Source organism: Hemicordylus capensis, chromosome 2, assembly GCF_027244095.1.
Source record: "Hemicordylus capensis ecotype Gifberg chromosome 2, rHemCap1.1.pri, whole genome shotgun sequence".
Classification (NCBI taxonomy): domain Eukaryota; kingdom Metazoa; phylum Chordata; class Lepidosauria; order Squamata; family Cordylidae; genus Hemicordylus; species Hemicordylus capensis.
In genome coordinates this window covers 323,568,538-323,588,347 of record NC_069658.1, presented here as the reverse complement: position 1 = coordinate 323,588,347, position 19,810 = coordinate 323,568,538, and the positions used below count along the sequence as shown (strand labels likewise).

The 19,810-nt window shown below is 44.3% G+C and overlaps 1 protein-coding gene across 10 annotated transcripts in view; it reads left to right on the top strand.

Moving 5' to 3' along the window:
- DOCK3 (dedicator of cytokinesis 3) overlaps positions 1-19,810 on the top strand; it is a 448,426-nt gene that overhangs the window by 386,457 nt on the left and 42,159 nt on the right. For all 10 annotated transcript variants that reach the window (XM_053296419.1, XM_053296418.1, XM_053296424.1 and 7 more), the window contains 3 exons: positions 1,351-1,467; positions 5,951-6,072; positions 12,979-13,114. In XM_053296419.1, coding sequence (XP_053152394.1) covers positions 1,351-1,467; positions 5,951-6,072; positions 12,979-13,114 — 375 coding nt within the window. The remainder of the gene's footprint in view (positions 1-1,350; positions 1,468-5,950; positions 6,073-12,978; positions 13,115-19,810) is intronic.

Genomic DNA, 19,810 nt, shown 5'->3' with positions numbered 1-19,810 from the left:
AAAGTCTATATCAGCTGGCAGGGAGGCATGAACACGAGGAGCTTTCTGTTTCTTTCGCTTGACCTGTGGCATAGGTGCGTGGCACATGCGGTGACACCTCATGTGGTCTACATCCAGGAGACCCTGAATGTCCAGGCGGACACGCTAAGCAGGCTGAAAACAGTCTCCCATGAGTGGTCCTTGGACTGGGGTGTACTCCGGGACATATTCGCAATGTGGGGTGCTCCGGTTCTCGATGTCTTTGCATCTCGGGACATTGCTCAGTGTGCCCTCTATTGTTCCAGGGGAGGGGGAGGCGAGGGCTCTTGGGGCGATGCTTTCATCCTGTTCTGGAAAGGCCCCTTCCTTTACCTCGTTCCGCCATTCCCCCTCATATCAAAGGTTCTCCACAAAATGAGGGAAGACCATGCTAGGACCCTCCTGATAGCCCCGGAGACCTTGGTTTGCGGCTCTGGGGCAGCTGGCAGTGACTTGTTGCAGGAGAGAGGTCAGGTGCTCCATCTGGACGTCCGGTCCCTGCACCTGACGGCCTGGAAGATCCTACCAACTTGCTGGTGAGACTCAGAGACATTCTGCATGTGGCTAGAAAGCCATCGATGAGGAAGTTGTATGGACATAAGTGGACTCATTTCTGTTCATTTGCTACTCAAAATGGGTTTGATGTTCTTAATGCTCAGTTGATGTACTTCGTTTCTTTGAAATAAATACTTCTTGAAGAGTGCATCATTGTTTCTGTTTGTTCCCTCCACCTTGGGTGCTAGCTTGTTATGCACCCATTGATGTAAAAGACAGAGACCACATCGAAGAACTACAGGTTGCTTACCTGTAACTTTGGTTCTTCTAGTGGTCATCTGTCCTTTCACATGCTCCCCCGTCCACCTCATGGGTCAACTGAAGGTGGACTCCGTGACTGAGGGGATGTGGAGTGGCGCAGCCGCATATAGCAGCTGGGGGCGGGGTTCCTACCTAAATCAGGAGAATTGAGCTTGTTAGGTTCTGACGAGGTCTCTGCATAGGTGCATAGCCCATTGGTGTAAAAGGACAGATGACCACTAGAAGAACCAAAGTTACAGGTAAGCAACCTGTAGTTTTGTATAGAAATTTCAAGAAGAGGTAGCAGGGTATTATGTGGGTAGTTGCTGAGCCCCAAAACTACTGCTTCCTGATGAAATCTGGAAATCAAATTTAGTAATCATGAACAATTTGAGTAATCATGAACAAACTGAGTAATCATGAACAAACTGAGCTACAGATATTTTGAGGCAGATCTCCTCCATTGGGGGTATACATAACATAATGTTGTAGCTTGCCTTAGCCTGAACATATAGACTTTGATTTTATTTTTAATAGGTACATATACTAGGAGTAGGTCTGGCAGTGCATGAAAAATTTGTACATCCCGAGATGCGCCCCCTACATAAGAAATTAATTGACCAGTTCCAGATGATGCGATCCAGTTTGTACCATGTAAGTTGATAACTACTATAACTACTATTCTTTTTTAATGGTTCATAGCATTATTTGAATTGCTCAACAATAGCATGTATAATTGGAAAATGCTGACTATGCACTTGGTGAATGCTTAGAAATCAGGCATCCAAAATGTTATGGAAGAAATTGGATTTTTCTTTTAGGCTTATGTCACATTACAACTGATCTAGAAAGAAACCAAAGGAGGTGAATTCTCAGGGCAGAACTACATGCTCCATGTAGCTCTGTGGTTCTGTTTAGGTTTTATTTTTAAGAGAATAGAGCTTCTGAGACTGCACCTTAAAAATAAAGGCCAATGTGAGAAGAGGGGCTTCTTAGCTCTTTCCCTTTATGCCACTTTTCTACTGAAATTTCCCCCAACCAGCTGCTTTTAACCTTGGAGGAAAAGAAATGTGAGAAGAGTTATTTTTCAACCGAAAAACAACATGAGAAATAGGGGCTAAGAAATCTCTGTCCCCTCAGCTCTCTTCCCTTCAAACTGCAGTCTCAATAGCTTCATTCTGTTTTTTTTTTAAAGTAGCTTGAACATTTTATTTATTTATTTATTTATTTATTTATTTATTTATTTATTATTAAAAAAATTATACCGCCCTTCCAAAAGGGTCAGGGCGGTTTACATTAAAACACCATTAAAATCAATTAATAATTAAAACAAAAATTATAAACTGCATAAAATAATAATTAACAAGTAAAACATCATAAAACACCAATTAAATAGCCAAAACAATTTAAAAACAAGTTTTAAAAAGCTGAGAAAGCTTGGTTGAAGAGATGTGTTTTCAGAAGTTTCTTAAAAATTGCCAGAGATGAGGAGGCTCATATCTTAGTAGGGAGTGCATTCCACAATCTTGGGGCAGCAGTTGAGAAGGCCCGTCTCTGTGTAGCCACCAAACGAGTTGGCGGCAGCTGGAGACGAACCTCCTCAAGTGACCTCAATGGGCCGTGGGGCACATAGCGAAGAAGACGTTCTCTTAAATACCCAGGGCCTAAGCCATTTAGGGCTTTGTAAGTGATAACTAGCACTTTGTATTTTGCCCGGAAACGTATTGGCAGCCAGTGTAGCTCCATCAACAGAGGAGTAACGTGGTCTCTCCGAGATGACCCAGAGACCAACCTGGCTGCCGCATTCTGAACCAGCTGAAGTTTCCAGACTATGTACAAAGGCAGCCCCACATAGAGCACATTACAAAAGTCAAGTCTGGAGGTTACCAACAAATGTACCACTGTTTTGAGGTCATTGATCTCAAGAAATGGGTGCAGCTGGCATAACAGCCGAAGCTGGTAGAAAGCACCCTTGGCCACCACCTCAACCTGAGAAACCAGGGAGAGGTGTGAACATCACAGAACTACACATATTGAAGTTGTTCACATGACCAGGCAGGCGGGGGTGGGGTGGGGAAGGCTGGCTAAACTCACCTTCCTCCCAGATAAGTACTGTTTTGTTGCTGGGAGTGCAATTCACACTCCCAGGTGGTCTGTGTTGCATGTTGCAGTGTGGTGCTCCGGAGGCCAGAACAACACGTCCTGGCCACTGGTGATCTCACAGTGCACAGTGCGATATGCGCAGTGCATTGGGAGATTCCCTCAGGAGTCTAAACATAACCCTAGCAAACACATAATCCCAGAGGATTATGAGCCCTTAACCCTGTCTAAGAGCTGAGCTTCAAAGCAGGGCTAGGCGGTGCTGCCCCGCCAGGATCAGGCTCGATCTCGCTGGCTCTCATGCGCAGCCTAACCCAGCCTGGGCTTCCTTAGCCTAGGTTAGCGTCCATGTGAGAATAGCCTCAATGTGTAGTTTTATTTATTTATTTGTTTGTTTATTTGAAATATTTGCTATACCGCCCATTCTGAAGACTCTGGGCGGTGTACAAAAACATGCAAAACAAGACAGCATTAAAATTACATTCTAAATAAAACTAAAGTAACTAACGGGGGGTGAGAAATAGATAAACTACAGGGTAAAAGCCTGGCGAAAAAGAAAAGTCTTCAATAAAGATTTAAAAATCGACAAAGAAGAAGCTAAACAAATCTGCAGGGGAAAGGAATTCCAGAGAAGTGGGGTGGCAGCCGAGAAGGCCCTTTCATGGGTTCTAGCTCCCCGAACCTCTCGGAAATCGGGGACCGACAAAAGAGCCATCTGACCAGATCTGACCGGACGAGATGTAACTGGATGGGAGAGGCGGGTCTGTAGGTAAACAGGTGCCAAACCCCGCAAGGCTTTGAAAGTCAAAACCAGGACCTTAAATTGAACTTGGTAGCGAATAGGCAACCAGTGCAATGACTGCAGCAGAGGTGTTACCCTGTCATATTTTCTGGCACCCATAAGTAAATGAGCCGCTGCATTCTGGACCTGTTGTAGCTTTCTGATCGTCCTCAAAGGTAACCCTAGATAGAGGGTGTTACAATAATCTAAGCAGGAGATAACAAGGGCATGGGTCACTGTCATTAATGCTTGCCGATAAAGGTAAGGGCATAATTGACGAATCAGATGGAGCTGGGCAAAGGCACTTCTGGCTGCAGCCTCCACCTGCTGTTCAAGCAGGAGGTGCGAATCCAAAAGGACCCCCAAGTCACGTACAAGCTCCTTCGGGGGCAGCGCCACCCTATCTAAAACAAGGTTCACATCCAGCTGTTGGCCAGTACGAGGGCTGAGTAAGAGTAGTTCAGTCCTGGTGGGATTCAGTCTGAGCTTATTTTGATTCATCCAGACCTTAACAGCTTCCAGGCATCGAGTAAGCACAGAAACAGCATCTCCAGAATGGTCTGGGATGGCAATATACAGCCGAGTATCATCAGTGTATTGATGAAATCTCACCCCAAACTGGGAAATGACCTGACCTAGTGGCTCCATATAGATGTTAAAGAGGACAGGGGCAAGAACTGAACCCTGGGGAACTCCATAAAGGAGTGGCCATGGGTCAGAGCATCTGTCCTCAATGCATGCCAACTGGACATGCCCGCTAAGGTAAGAACGGAACCACTGTAAGACAGTGCCCCCGATACCCAACCCACGCAGGCGGTCAAGGAGGATAGCATGATCGATAGTGTCAAAAGCCGCTGAGAGATCTAGAAGAAACAGGAGAGGGACACTACCCTCATCAAGGTCCCGAAGAAGGTCATCTACCAGAGCGAGCAATGCTGTCTCTGTGCTATGCTGAGGCCTGAAACCCGACTGATAGATAGGAATTAAGATAGCCATTTTCCTCTAAGATCCTCTCAAGCTGGGCACATACAACCCTCTCCAACACCTTCGCTACAAAAGGGAGGTTGGAGATCGGCCTATAGTTGTCAAGGACCTCAGGTTCCAGGGAGGGTTTCTTCAAGTGAGGGCGAACTATCACCTCTTTAAGGGCTGCTGGTACGAAACCCTCACTTAACGAGGAGTTAACCAACTCCCGTAGCCAAGAATTAACATTCCCACCAGCTGTTCTAACCAGCCAGGAGGGACAAGCAACATGTTGCCGCACCCATACCCGAGAGAATTGTGTCCATATCCTCGACCAACTCAAATGTGTCCCATATAACATCACAGGGCGGAATCTCCTCTTTCTGATCAGATCCTACAGAAGTAGAATCCAACTCTAGCCGAAGGTGGGTGACTTTATCAGCAAAGAATTGAGCAAATTGATCACAGCAGCCAGATTGAACATCTACCAGCTCCTCTCTCCTAAGGAGGGAGCAGGTAATCCGAAATAAGGCCACTGGACGAGAGTCAGCTGATGTGATAAGAGCGGGAAAATAGTGGGATTTCACCACTCTTATAGTCCTAGAATATTCCCGAATATAAGCAAGTAGTCCTATTCGGTCATCTTCGGCACCAGTTTTCCTCCAACTGCGTTCCAAGCATCTTTTGGTCTGTTTCATCTCCCTAAGCTCCTCAGAGAACCAAGGGAGCCGGGATCCACGAACCGTAAAAGGACACTTGGGAGCAATTTCATCTAACGCCCTCGTGGTCTTGATGTTCCAAGATTCCACGAGCTGCGATGGAGAAACGCCCATCACAGCTCGTTTTGCCCTTGGCCACTGGTTTTATAAAATAATATATAAATAAATGTGTTCTTTTAAGCTTCAGACAGAATACACAGTGAGAGTAGAGATATGTAGTAAGTGAAAAATGTACAAAATCTAGATCCATGCTAGTGACATACTTACCCTTAATTGAGAACCATGCACAACACCTTATTTTGCATGCTTTTGTCCATACATCGATGGTTCATTTTTAATTATGATCAATGTGCTAGTAATGCTAATGATGATAACATATGGAATAAATTCTATTGCATAACTCTTAGTGGATTAACAAAACTGGTAAATTAATTTCTAGCATTCTGTTTGCATAGTAAATAGAAAACCTTTTTTTAAGATGTTCAACAAATACACTTGTGTGAAACGTCTGGCTTCATCAACAATGCTTGTACCACACACCCCGAACATAAATGACATTTAGTGTCCTTTACAGGAATTGCCTGCATTGGATAAACTGAGTCCAGCCTGTTCAGGTACTAGCACACCACGCAGCAGTATGCTTATATCACATAGTCCTATGAGTCCAGAGAGCATCAAACTGGTTCATCGCCACAGGTACTATTTTGAATAATTTCTTAATAAGGAAATCTTTCTATACCAGCCTTTTCTAGGATGAAATCTAGAATGAAATAACAGTTAGTTACAGGATATAGATGCAGAGAAAGACTTTAGGAACAGAAAAAGTGTTTTATATTAACTTGAATTATTATTGGAGAATATTATTGTTTTATATTGGTTTTTGCTGAATAGGTATTGAATTCTGAAAATGTCATTGAGCCATACACTGTGCAGTGCCCCGTGGGTGGTTTCTGCACTGCCCACACTACTGTGGGCATTTTTTTTTATCGCCATAGTTGTGCAAGAGCACTGTTCCACAAATGCCTAAAATTGCACAAACACAGTTGCGCAACACTACAGCCATTATTTCCAGTGGTCATGGTGTCCCACCATTGCATTTGTGCAATTTTAGGCATGTGCAAAACAGAGCTCTTTCACAATTACTGCATTGTTTTTAATCATAGCGGGTGGTGCAGAAACCACCCATGGGACACTGCAGGGTGTTCTTAATGCCATTAAGCCATTGTTCTTAATGCCTGGATTCTAAACAGATTGTGACACGGTAGGTTCATGATGGCTGATAGGCCTTTGTAAGTATTCAGCTCTAAATATCTGCAGCCAAATACTTTGCTTGCCCTGCTTGCACTGTGTTTCCACAGCTAACCTCTGTGCGTTTTGTGCTCTTCCCAATGCTGATGGAGCCACTTAAGGAGACATGGAAGCTGGGCATGCCATAGATCTTTAAGGTGATCTATGTTCCCTCACAAAATTGTTTTTGTGCTTGCACAGTAACTCCTATGGAAGAATTCTTCAGCTCCTCAAGACGCTCTTGATGCCACCCACCACACATGAGGTGCATCCATTATTTTCAGTGGCTAGGGTGCCTGTTGCTCAGTTCCTTCTTGACCGCTGTTGCATTCACCTTGTGAAGGATTTGCTCCTCGATTGAGCTCTGTTCTGTGATATATTATCAGTATATTTTTACCCTGATTTTTGGATTCAGACAGTTTAATGTTTCTCTTTTGGATCGTGATTAGGACTGGTACTAATAGACACTAGAAAAACTTTTAAAACTTCTTGTAGAGGGACTCTTCCCTCCTCAGATAGGCATGATTGATGTTTAATTTGTTTGGGTGAACATCAAAATGTTAGAGCCTGCAAGATTTGTTTGTCATTCTCGAAACAAGAAAAAGCAGGGAACTCCAACTTAGAGTGGCTTTATATGAAAATGTGTTAAGACCTCCTACACTGATGCCACGGTCACCGCTGCCTTCAACATCTTTTATGTCGGTCAATAGTCAGCCCTCGGGATCGAGGTCGACATTGGAGTGTTCACCAAGGAGAGAATCTCAGACCCACCATTCTGAGAAAGAGTGCTCAGAGTTGATGTTTAAGAGGATGGAAGATGTCAGCAAAGATGGGCATCACCAAAGTCATAAAAAACAGAAGCACCAGAGGGATGATTCTCCTAACTGCTTGGGGTCGAAGCACAGATGTATCTTGACATTCACATCCAACCAAACATTGAGGGAAAGTCTTCATTCCACGTCTTCAAAATCTACTTCCACACCAGCTACAACGCCAATTGTGGGTTCAAGGAAATCTCCCCATACCCCCTCACCCTGTGCAGTTCAAGTATTTCCAACTGATCTTCAAAGAATGCAAGTATCTCCTCAAACGTCAGCATCATTGTTAGTATCAGAGACAACTTCAACATCGACCCCAATATTGGCCGCCGCAACTTATAGCGCAATGCTTTCTATATCAATGATGGTGTCAACATTGACATCAGTCGACGATCCTCATCCCACGTTCATCTCCTTCCATTCCAAAGACACAGGCAACCCATGCTTTATCTATCATTGTGGATTTCGCACCTAAGAATTCCCCAACCAGTTCTGACCAGGACAAGTAAAAAAGGACAATCTTCTAAAGAGGCCTCCCCGGCTGTGCCTGTACCAGATAAGACTGCTTCAAAGAACTTGGCATCATTGGTGGGTTCTACACAATCCACACCATCCGGATCCTCCTTCAGAGATTTCTCAATGCACAGTTTAGATGGAGATGCAGAAATGGAAGCAATTCCTATCCCAAAAACTCCTTCAGCATCTCCAGTTAAAGTGACACCTATGTCCTCTCCCTCATACACACCAGCCTTTTTTCATTGGAGAGAGATTTACCACTACTCAGTCCCATCCTATTCATCCATGGAAAACCCAAGGGATTATTGGAGTTCACCGGGGACTCTAGACCCTGGCTGTGTATGTGGCTTTAGACGGTTCAGGGATTCCTATTGTTTTCCATTACCTGGACTCCCTTATGACTTCTATGAATACAGAATATGGAAATCCAGGAAATTAAGAGGAAACAGAAAAAAGTGATAACCTGAAAGGCCGTAAACAACCAAAAAGCTCAAACAGGCTCTTCTTTTAAAAGACCTTCAGTACAAACTCAACCGCAATGTCCTGTGAAAGAAACTTCTCAAGGAGATGGTCAAACTCACTGTAAAAGTCCTGATGTGGAAATCATCAATCAGTCTCCAGTGCCTTTGGGGAAATCCTCTGATAAAGAAAAGGGAAATTTAGATTAGGGGTGTGTCCGAACTGGTCTGGAGGCCATTCTAAAGGCCTCCGAACTGTCCAGACCGGTTCGGACTTGGCCAGTTCAGGTCCGGGTGGGGGGTCTTCCTTTAAGGGCGGAAGGGCTTGCTTACCCGTCCGGCCTCTTTGCTCCCTCCAGCGCCCGTATTCTACTGTGTAATTGGGGCGCTGGAAACCAGCCGCCCCAGCCGCCCCCCCCCCCCGCGAGCGGATTAGGGGCAAAAGAAAATTACTGCCACCCTCGGCGATCGGAGGCCCGGTCTACCCGGCTTCTTCCCGGCAGGTAGACCGGGCCTCTGGCGGAAGTTCCATTAGATCAGGTGTCCTATCGCGCGCGTGCACGCGCGCCCAAGGCCCCAGTTGGGCCTGAGACTTTGGCGAGAGAGGAGCTCTGTTCGCGAGCTCCTCTCTTTTTTTTGCAAACAATGTGGTGAGCACTCGGGGGGGCGGCGGGTGGGGGGGCGGGAGGGCGGCAGTAGTTTTCTTTTGCCCCTAATCTGCTCGCGGGGGGGCGGCTGGTTTCCAGCGCCCCAATTACACAATAGAATACGGGCGCTGGAGGGGGCAAAGAGGCGGGAGGGGTAAGCAAGCCCTCCCCACCCTAAAAGGAAGGCCCCCCTTCGGTGCCGGTCCGGACTGCTCCGGACCATGCACATCCCTAATTTAGATGATTATTATGATTATTCCACTGATTCTGATGAGGGTTCTGCCAAACAGAAAACCCCTCAGATTCATCACCAAAGAAAAATGTACCCAACACACCATCTAACTCACTGGCGGAAGAGACAAAATCTTACCATATCCAAGTGGCAGAAATGGGTAAAATTCTGGGTTTAGAACTCCAACCCAAGAGGTGAAAGATTCAGTTTTTGACTTCATGTAATGTTCTTCTTCTGCACAACCGACATCGCTACCTATGTTGCCAGTTCTGACAAACTCAGCTAAATTGTCTTGGGAGACCCCAACAACCTCTGTCTCAATTTGCAAAAGATTAGAAAGCTTCAATAGGATTCAGAAAGAATCATGCCTTTTTCTTTTCAAGCATGCACCACCAAACTCTTTGGTGGTGGATTGTGCCATGGGAAGTAAATCGGGGGAAAGACATTCAGCCCGGTAATCAAGGAGAGCAGGAAACTGGACGCCTTGGGCCATAGGTTCTTTTCCGCATCATGTCTATCTATTAAGATCACCAACTACATGACCTTCATGGCCAAATATCATTATTCTATTTTGGATAATTTCAAAGATGATTTTAAAAGATGTACCGGAAGATGTTCAAGAAAATTTTAAAGCTGTTTTAGCCAAGTCAACTGATGTCACAAGATAACGCTTGAGCACAGCTAAACACCTAACAGAAATGGAGTCCCATTCCATTTCAGGCGCAGTGTCTCTAAGCTGACACACATGGCTTCAATCAACCTCCCTTCATAATGATATGTAGTACAAGTTTGAAAATTTGTCATTTGATGGGAAGGGTCTTTTCAGCAAACAGACTGATGAGACCATGGAGAAAATGAAGAAATCGCGTTACACTACACAGACATTTACTTCTACTCCATCCCGACATTCCTACTCCCAGAATTGTAAAGCTTACACTAGACAAAAAAAATTCAATACAAGCTTATCATAGAGACTACAAAAGATCTTTCAGACACTACATTAAAAAGCCCTATGGTCAGAAACAAAAACAACAACAAAGAACAAAACAGCAAGATCGGACAAAATAAAATCTTTGACCCCTTGGTCAACTGCCTTGCTAGTTTAGAAACCTCTTCAGACATCAGGCTCGCCCACTTTTCCAAAGTACGGTATCATATAACATCAGATGCATGGGTGTTGAATATTATAACAACAGGATATACCATAGGTTCATCACCCTCCATGTTTTTTTTTCAGGGATAAAATACACCCACCCAACTCCTAAGCTGCAAGAAGAGGTTCAATCTTTGCTGGGAAAGCGGGTGATAGAATTACTTTCTCAAAGAAATCAAAGGAAGGGCTTCTACTTGAGATACTTTCAGATTCCCAAGTGAGATGGAGGTCTCTGTCCCATCAAGGATCTAGGTCACCTAAACAAGTCTGTGAAAACAAGGACATTCAGAACGATAACCTTACAGGGCATTCTTCCCTGCTAGCCAAGGAAAAATTGCTTGTGACGTTGGACTTAAAACATACCTATTTTCATATAAGGATAAGACCAAGTCACAGAAAATTCTTAAGGTTCACCCTCGGATCCCAGGTCTTCCAATATGCCGTACTTCCCTTTGTCCTATCCCCAGCACCTTGTATATTTACAAAATGCACAAGCACAATAATAGCACACCTATAGACTCAAGGTATAACCATCTTTCCTTACCTAGACAACTGAGTGGTGACTTTACCCAATAAGAAAACCTTAAAGTCCCAGGTTCAATACATCTTAGATCTTCTAATATAATTTGGAATCCAGGTAAACTGGAAAAAGTCAAACCTACATCCTCAAAGGAGAATACAATACATAGGGGATGTTTTAGACACAAGGACAAAAAGGACCTACCCCCCACAGAAAGTTATTGATTGTACACTTGATCTCCACAGTCACAAAGGGCAAGAACCATTCAAAGTTAAGTCATTCATCTGCTTCAATATGCAGAAGGTTAAGCCTCTGTCTATAGTCAAGGCACACTCTACAAGAGCAATGGCTATGTCTGGAATAAGTATGATGGACGTTTGTCCTCCCTTTTGTAAGATATTATGCTGGGGACCAGTGTTCTCTCTAATTTGTTTCATATGTGTGGGGAATGAGTTTTGTTCTGGGCAGCAGTATCAAGGCAGTGTGTGCACACATACATTCAGAGTGGGGCCTTCCTGAGAAGAATCTAAAATTAACTGAGTAATCAGAAAATGTGTGAGCGCCCGCACATACGTACGACTTAGAGGGAACAGTGCTAGGGATATCCGCTCAGCGGCAGAGGCCAACTTTGGTCCAGCAGCAGTTCTAAAGAAGGTGCTGTAAATACATCCTGGCAACCAACACCATTCAGGTGGGTTTGCTAATCATCCATTTTGTGTTGGAATAAGGGTCACCTTAAAGATAAACAGGCTGCTTGCCTGTAACAGTTAATCTTTTGGTTATTCATGTTCACTCACAAGGCCCTCCTGACCTTCCCTGATGCTAGGATGCTTCCACAGTAATCTTCACTTACCTGTCATCATCCATCCACATGTCATTGATCCTCACAGTGGTCATTCAGGAACTGAGCAACCAGAGCTCTAACCACAGAAAACAATGCATGTGCCTCATGCGTTGTGGGCATAATCAAGAGCTCCATGAGGAGCTGAAGAATTCTTCTGTGGGGGTTACTTCACAGGCACAGAACCCATTTTGTGAGTGAACATGGATCACCAAAAGATCAACTGTTACAGGTAAACAACTTGTTTTAATGTCTGGGAAGGTATACAGGGAGTGCTGGAAAGTTGAGTCTCTGCTTTCCCCATAGAACTTTATGAAGAATGCGCTGGCAAAAGCTTCACTTCCCAGCAATCCCTGTGCCTTTCCAAGACATTACTGTGGCTTATCCAGGCTCCTTGTCTTTTTAAAGGCTTCCACTGCACAGACTGTGTGGAGATAAATCTTAGAAATGGTGCCTCTGCACCATGCCAGGGGTGCTATGCAGAGTATTTGGCTTTGGATATTCAAAACTGAATATTTGCACAGGCCTTATGGTTGGCTTCATTAAACTTTTTTCTATTTATAGCACTAATTCTGAACTGAAACTAATCACCTGTCCTGACATCTTTCCTGGATGTTCTAGTGTCTTATTGGTACATTCTCTTATTGTATGTTTGGGCTTATCCAAACCACTGTTGTACATGCAACCTAAATACTATTTTAAACTAGAATTTGGGTTTTATGGAATGGTGGTTCGGATGAACCCCTTCCACATTATAAAGGAACATGCTGAGAGAAATTGGGATGATGGGAAAATATGTCAGGATGGGCATACTCTTGGCGCATCTCCCTTCTTAATTGCATGGGCCAGTTTGGCGTGGGGATGTAGTATCACCTGAACCTACCTACAGAAATAACGATTTAGCTTAATATGAGTTTTCAGTTTGATTCTTGGTGGCATGAAAAATAAGAGTGCCTTCTCTAATATAACTGGCAATTGGGAGAGAGTGGGGAGGAAGGGAGGGGAGGAGAGCGAGAGAGCTTCCAAGGAACAAGATGCAATTATTCTACATTTTTAAAAACCAGATATTTCTGATTAGAATTAGGATTAAGAAAAACATTGTTTGATCTTTTAATTCTGTGTTTCTATAGCCCATTGAACATGCTGGGTACAGTCCGACATTCATCATCATCCCTTTCTTCCCATACATCAAGTGAAACAGGAAATCTGGTTATCCTAACAGACAGCTCTATTGGAGAAACTGCAGAGGACATATACCACATGCAGGTACAATAACGCATTGTAATATGCAATATAAATATACAATATTTGAAATGACCTAGAAATTTCAATTAAGATCCCTGTCAATGCATGTGCAATAATAATGAGTACCCAGAATGTTGGGGGCAATATGCTAAATCATTGTAAACCGCTTAGAGAGCTCCGGCTATAAAGCGGTATATAAATGTAAGTGCTATTGCTATTGCTAATAAGCACCAGTAGATGTTGCTGGTGTGATATAGTGTCTAAGAGACTAAGCTATTAATCAGAATGTCCCTAGTTCATATTGCACCTCTGCTATAAACGTACTTGTGCCCTTAGGCAAGCCATTCCCTTAGCATCTCAGCCCACCATCTGCAACATGAAGCTAATAATATTTATTTACCTGAAAGGGTGGTTGTAAGGATTACAACAAGATAATATTTGTGAAGTGCTTTGAATACTCAAAAAGACTATACAAATGTTAAATATTAATGTATATTTCAATTTAGGTTTTACTTATAAATATGTTAATGTGATCAATAAGGCTATGGGAATGCTATAAATTAATGGTATGTATTATAGCATATCAGTAATGGCATTATAAACACTTAATAACAGTCAGTTGCGCTGTGGGCTCTGTTCACACTGGCTGACATCCTCAGTAACCATGCAGAGGCATTGCGTGCAAAGCATCTCCACAGCATTTAGTAACCCAGAGTCCTACTCTGTGGGAGTTGGGGTATTTTCACTGATTACTTCCCCAAGAAGTACTCTTTAACACTCATAATTATGTCCCTGAGTGTGTCCCACATTCCTCAGGGATATGTTTTCACATGTCAGAAATGGAATTGTACATGTGCAACCCATAGCATGAAAGCTAGATCTCTAAGCCGAATAGAACATAGGAACATAGCAAGCTGCCATATACTGAGTCAGACCATTGGTCCATCTAGCTCAGTATTGTCTACAGACTGGCAGCGGCTTCTCCAAGGTTGCAGGCAGGAATCTCTTTCTGCCCTATCTTGGAGATGCCAGGGAGGGAACTTGGAACCTAGATTCTTGTTCCTACCCTCATCTGAAGATTTTTGGGCTACTAAACAAGACACCGAAGAGTACCTTCTCACTGAGTTCTCTTCTGACCACCACAAGAAGCCCTCTTCAAACATTTTTTTTTAAAGCAAGGATACTGTATTTGCATACAGTGGCCAACTTGATGCACAGTTTTCTGTCTGTTTTCAACATGCCAGTTCTGCTGCACTCATAAAAGGCAGCCCTGGTGCTCTTGCACAACTTCTTAAACTCAGTGCTGCCACTGTTGCACAATGCTACTTCCATTATTCCTAATGCAAGTAGTTCTGCACAACTTTGGCAGGACTGATTGTAAGGAGTTGTGCAAGACCTCCAGGGCTGCCTTTTATGAGCGCAGCAGTTCTAGTTTGTCAGAAACACCAGCAGAGGACTACACATCATGTGCCCTGAAGCCTCACCCCTGTGCTGATGTGCTCAGAAGGCCTACCTGCCCACTGCCCACAGTTATAGCATTTGTCTTCAGAGATGAATACTGTAACCATGGACAGTGGGCAAGTGGGGCTTCTGAGTGTCAGTGAGGGGGCAGAACTTCAGGGCACACTCTTAGGGATGCTGTATGAGAGTACAGTATCACCGCTTTTTTTAATAACATCTGAAGAAGACTAAAGTGATCATGACTAAAGAGACAAAGAAAGAAGCCAATCAGGAAAAATAAATGAATAAAATTTTGTCCTGCTGAATACTTGCTATTAATTGTGAGTATTCAGCAGGACACAATTTTATTTATTTATTTTTCCTGATAGGCTTCTTTCTTTGTTTAACCTGCATGGTCTGTTTGCCCTTGATATACTTGATATACTTTCTTTCAAAGAAAGAGATCACCCGCCATTCTGTGTGTGTGTGTGTGTGTGTGCACGCGTGCCCCTTTGTGTGACCCCAACTATCAATTCTGCAGTGCCTGGAGCAATATGAACCAAATTGGCTACAGCTGTAGAGACACATGGGACACCTCAACACCGTAGTTTGTGATTATGTCATCCACCCCAATTCAAAATGGTAGACACGAAAACGTTTGAGGCACAAGTGGGCTAACTTGTGAACCATCTAACCAATGTGAGACAAATTTGGTACAGTTGTAGTGAGTGATACATAGGGACACCCCAACAGCATAATTTGTGATTATGTAAACCACCCCGATTCAATATGGCAGATGCGTGAATGATTGAGGCGCAAGTGGGCTAACATGTGAACTGCCTGACCGATTTTAACCAAATTTAGTCCAATTGTAGGGAAAGTGAAGGGAAAGTAGACAGATTAGTTCTTACCAGAACTACTTGTTGGTGTATTCCTTTCCTACATTATTATGGTGCTTCACCTGCAGGAGCAAGGTCCTCAGCTCTGACAGATATGACTGTTGCTTCATCTGTCTTGATACAGTTACTGTTTCAGCTCTGTATTAACTCTGATGCTGTTGGTATAGGGTAAACATAATGCTTCCTAACATATTGCCTTTATCAGCAAGGAAGGATGCAAGCTGGATGTAATGGATCAGAAGTTCAGCTCTGAGGACTGCAATCTGATCAGCCATTACAGGAAAACATCAGTATTTCCTCAGGGGGGGAAATGTTGCCTTTCTATTGGATGGAGATCAGGACTCTGCCAAGGTCTTTCAAGCAGGAGCTCTCATTCTTTCAGAACAGAGAGAATACAGTAAATACATGTGAATACAATAAAACATGTAATGGACTACAGTTCCAAGGCTATAGCCAACTCCATAGCCTCTAGGAGACTTACCAAATTGTGCTGTTCTATTTTACTGCCAGAGAATTACACAGTACTTTTGGAGGTGACATTTTGTTCATTACCCAAATGGATAAAATGTCTTGAAATATATGAAGGAAACCTCTTTCACCGCATAATTCCTTGGTATGTTGCCCAAACTTCTTAGGATTCAAAATGCAGGTGTAGTCACCAGGAGTATTTCTATTACCCCAGGTCCTTGAGATCGCTAGGCACAGCTGGTCCCCCTTCCAAAGACTCCCAATTCTAAATCAATTTTGTTTTACTAAAGAGGGTAACTAATTTCCCCTCAAACTATGTTGAGGAGCAGGCCCCCTCACTTCTTTCCTAGCTTAGCCAGCCACTGTGTAACTCCCAAGTTTTCCTCATGAAATCTTGAAGCCTCCTCTTTATCAGCAAATGACTCACTTCACTTTCACACCTCACCAAAAGGTCCAAATCTTACTGACCAAGAGGACAATAAGACCCTCCCAGTAGGACAGGGGCTTCTGCTACCATTCTTTATATTATTTAAAAAGGCAGATAGCAGGCATCTCATCCTGAACTTAAGGACTGCTGTCCTGTTCATTAACCCTACACAGATGTCATATGGTTTAACTGAATGACATCCTCTTCCTGTTCCAGATGGCCCTGTGGTTTATGCCTGTGGATCTAAATATTGCTTTTATTCATGTTACTTATTAAAGCTATTCTCGCAAGCAAGGTGGGAGGAGGCAGGGTGGAACCTACCTTCCACCAAGACTATCTCCGAAGTCCTCTTAGGTGCACCATGGTGCACCCACACAATACATACTGCTCCATGCAGCACGGATCTCTGGAGGCTGGAACTCATCCCGGCCTCCGGGAATCCCACAATGCACCACGTGATGAGCGCAGTGTATTGGGGGATTTCCCTGGGAGTCAGGCTCTCTAGGCACCCGACTCTGTGTATGCTTGGGCTACGTGCAGCCTGAACATATGCACAGCCTTATACCTGCGATAAAGGGCCTTTAACCCAGTAAAAGTTCAGGTACAAAACCCGGGCTTGCAGGGGAGGCAGCACCGCAATCGGGCATGATCCTGGCATTGCACACAAGTAGCTCTACTCAGGTAGGGCTCCCTAACCTGGGTAAGGCTGTTCGTGTGCACAGCCTCATGGTCTCAATATATAGTAGTAGTCGCATTCAACATCAGGAGAAATAATTTCCAGTACTGAGTCTTGCTTTTTGAGCCAACTATGGTTCTAGGAGTGTTAAGAAAAGACAACACAGTGGCACATTTGGGAGAGCTCAGCATACCGGTCTTCCAATATGTAGCTCACTAGTTCCTGGTAGCAGGCATTATTTATTTGTTTGTTTGTTTGATTGTTTATTAGATTTTTATCCTGCCTCACCCAGATGGCTCTAGGTGGTTCATACATATAAAAACAGATGATAAACAAATAAATAACTCATTAAAACAAAATTAAAAACAGTTTAAAATCATGTTAGTACTCACTAAAGGCCACTAAATCATTTTAGTACTCACTAAAATGATACATTTTTAGGGCTCTTTTAAATGCTGCTAAAACTCTTAAGCCTCTAATATCAATAGGAAGTGCATTCCAGTGCCCAGAAGCAGCTACAGAGAAGGCTGTAGTTTCTCTGTAAGAAGCTAAGACAATTATGCTAAGATTAATTAAGACAAGCTGCACTCACAGAATCTTTTTCACCTTTACTTCCTTGCAACATAAGTGGCTATGCACTGTTTCGAGTTCTTCAGCAACTGCCTGCCTCCACAACACGGTTAGGACTGCCTTTGACATGCACAACAGCCCCAGTGGGTCAGAAACACTGACATTGCATTGCACATCATGTCAGCCACTGTTTCCAAGGTTAGTCTTAGAGTGCTAACTAGAGTCCTTTCTCACCATCTGCAGGGGAGGAAGGCTTAAAATGCTTACCTCCCAGGCAGACAATCAAGGGCTCCTTCCTGGGTGGGCGGATTGCCCACCCAGACAATTGCCAGCTAATGCTGGCAGCATAGAGGGTTGGGAGCTAGGATGGACAGCAGCATGGTGGCAAACCTGCTTAGGGAGCCCGCCACTTAGCCCAGGTTTGGGATGCAAGGGCGCCCTTAAACCAGGCTTAGTGCCCGTTTGTCAGTGCCACACCGTTCCGTGCAGCACCCACAAATGGGCCTCCTGGCCAGTGCTGGGAGTAGCCTCCTGGCCAGTGCTGGGAGGATCTCTATAATGCATCGTGCTCTCGTGCGGTGCATTATAGGAGTTCCGTGGGCTGAGAAGACGCATCCCAGCCCCCAACCCTCCACGCTGCCAATTGCCTGGGCGGGCAATCCACCCACTCAGGAAGAAGCCCTCGATTGTGTGTTCCTTAGCCCGGTTTTGCCTGCACATATGAATAGCCCAGTGACTGACATCTTAATGAAGTGTGCCTGTTAGAAGGGTCTGCAACGATGCCATGGGAGCCCTCATGAAAATCCTCCAGTGTTCTTGTGTTCACACCAACGTGCAAGGGTGCTAATACTTCCGAGCATTGCCTGCATTCTAAAAGTGCTCCATAAGAGCAGAAACATGATGCACAGGGTCGGCTCTTCCCGGTAAGCAGACGATGCTCCATATCGGGGCGCAGTCTGCAGGAGGGCGTCAAGCCGATAATGCCCTTGGCTTGACAACATTTCACAAACTGATATTTTGCTCAGCTCACTCACAAGATAAAATGCCCTTATCACTCCCACATGAGCGAGTTATGCAAGCGCAGTATGGCTCCCGAGTCCCAGCAGCCAGCGTGTGGGACAGAGGCGCAAGAAGAGATGGAGAGGCAGGCAGGCAGGACTAGGGCCTGTACCTCTTGTGTAAGTTGCATTGCGAATTGCGATAATACTGGAGGAGGGGTGGGAAAAGGAAGAAAAAGGAGGAGAATCTAAGAGAGTTTGCCCGAGTCCCGACCCTCACACACCTTTTACTGGACTTTTCTGGCTGCCTGGAACAGAATCAGGACGGGAATGACGAGTCACACTCAGACACAGTCACACACACATCTTTTGGGCTGCCTGGGAGGCTTGAACGGAAAGGGGAAGATGGTCTCACGGAAGAAGCCGCCCAGCCAGCTAAAACCTTCCAGGGGTGCACTTTTTGAATTGTATTTTTAAACCTATGTCTTTACATGGGGTGGGGGAAAGAGGTGAAAGGGTAGAACGAATGAGCAAGCAAGTTAGCCAACCAACAGGCCACAGAAGGGAGTAAAGCACTGTGGAAGAAGACTCCGCCCCCCCCCGCCCATTGTAGGCAGTAACAGCAGGTTGAGAGGAGAGTCTCCCCCATTTCCTCTTCTTCAGCCTGTTGGGGCTGGCCACTCTGTGCTGTTGCGCCAGTGGGAAGGATAGGATAGTAATGACCTGGATCTGGAGCTTTTCATTTGATGTGAGTTCCTCCTCCTTGGAGGAAGAGCGGGATGTAAAAATGTAAATAAAAATAAAAGAAATAATTAATATTTGTTTGGCTGGAACTGGAACCAAGGAATCCTGTGTATATTTATGTTTCCCACTGGTCAGTGTTGCTTACTCCTAGGAAAGTGTGCATAAGATTTCAGCACAAAAATGTTCACTCTGTTATTATGTTGGTTGAACCCACTATGGAAAAATAAAATTGCTTATAGTGGTCAGTAGCCTAGGTTTCAGAGATCTCCAAATTTAAAATGATGTGAATGCAGAACTGTGATACTGATGAATCTTCTTGATGAACTACTCACTTTGTCAAACTGATGTGCTGGATTGTCCAAGTTTCTGCTCTTTCAGGAGAACATCATATATGCCAACATCACAAACACTCCTATTCTCATGCCAAGAATCTGTGGTTAAGAGCACATATGTGCTGCCAGATATCCTCAGCACTGGCAAGAGACATAACAGCTT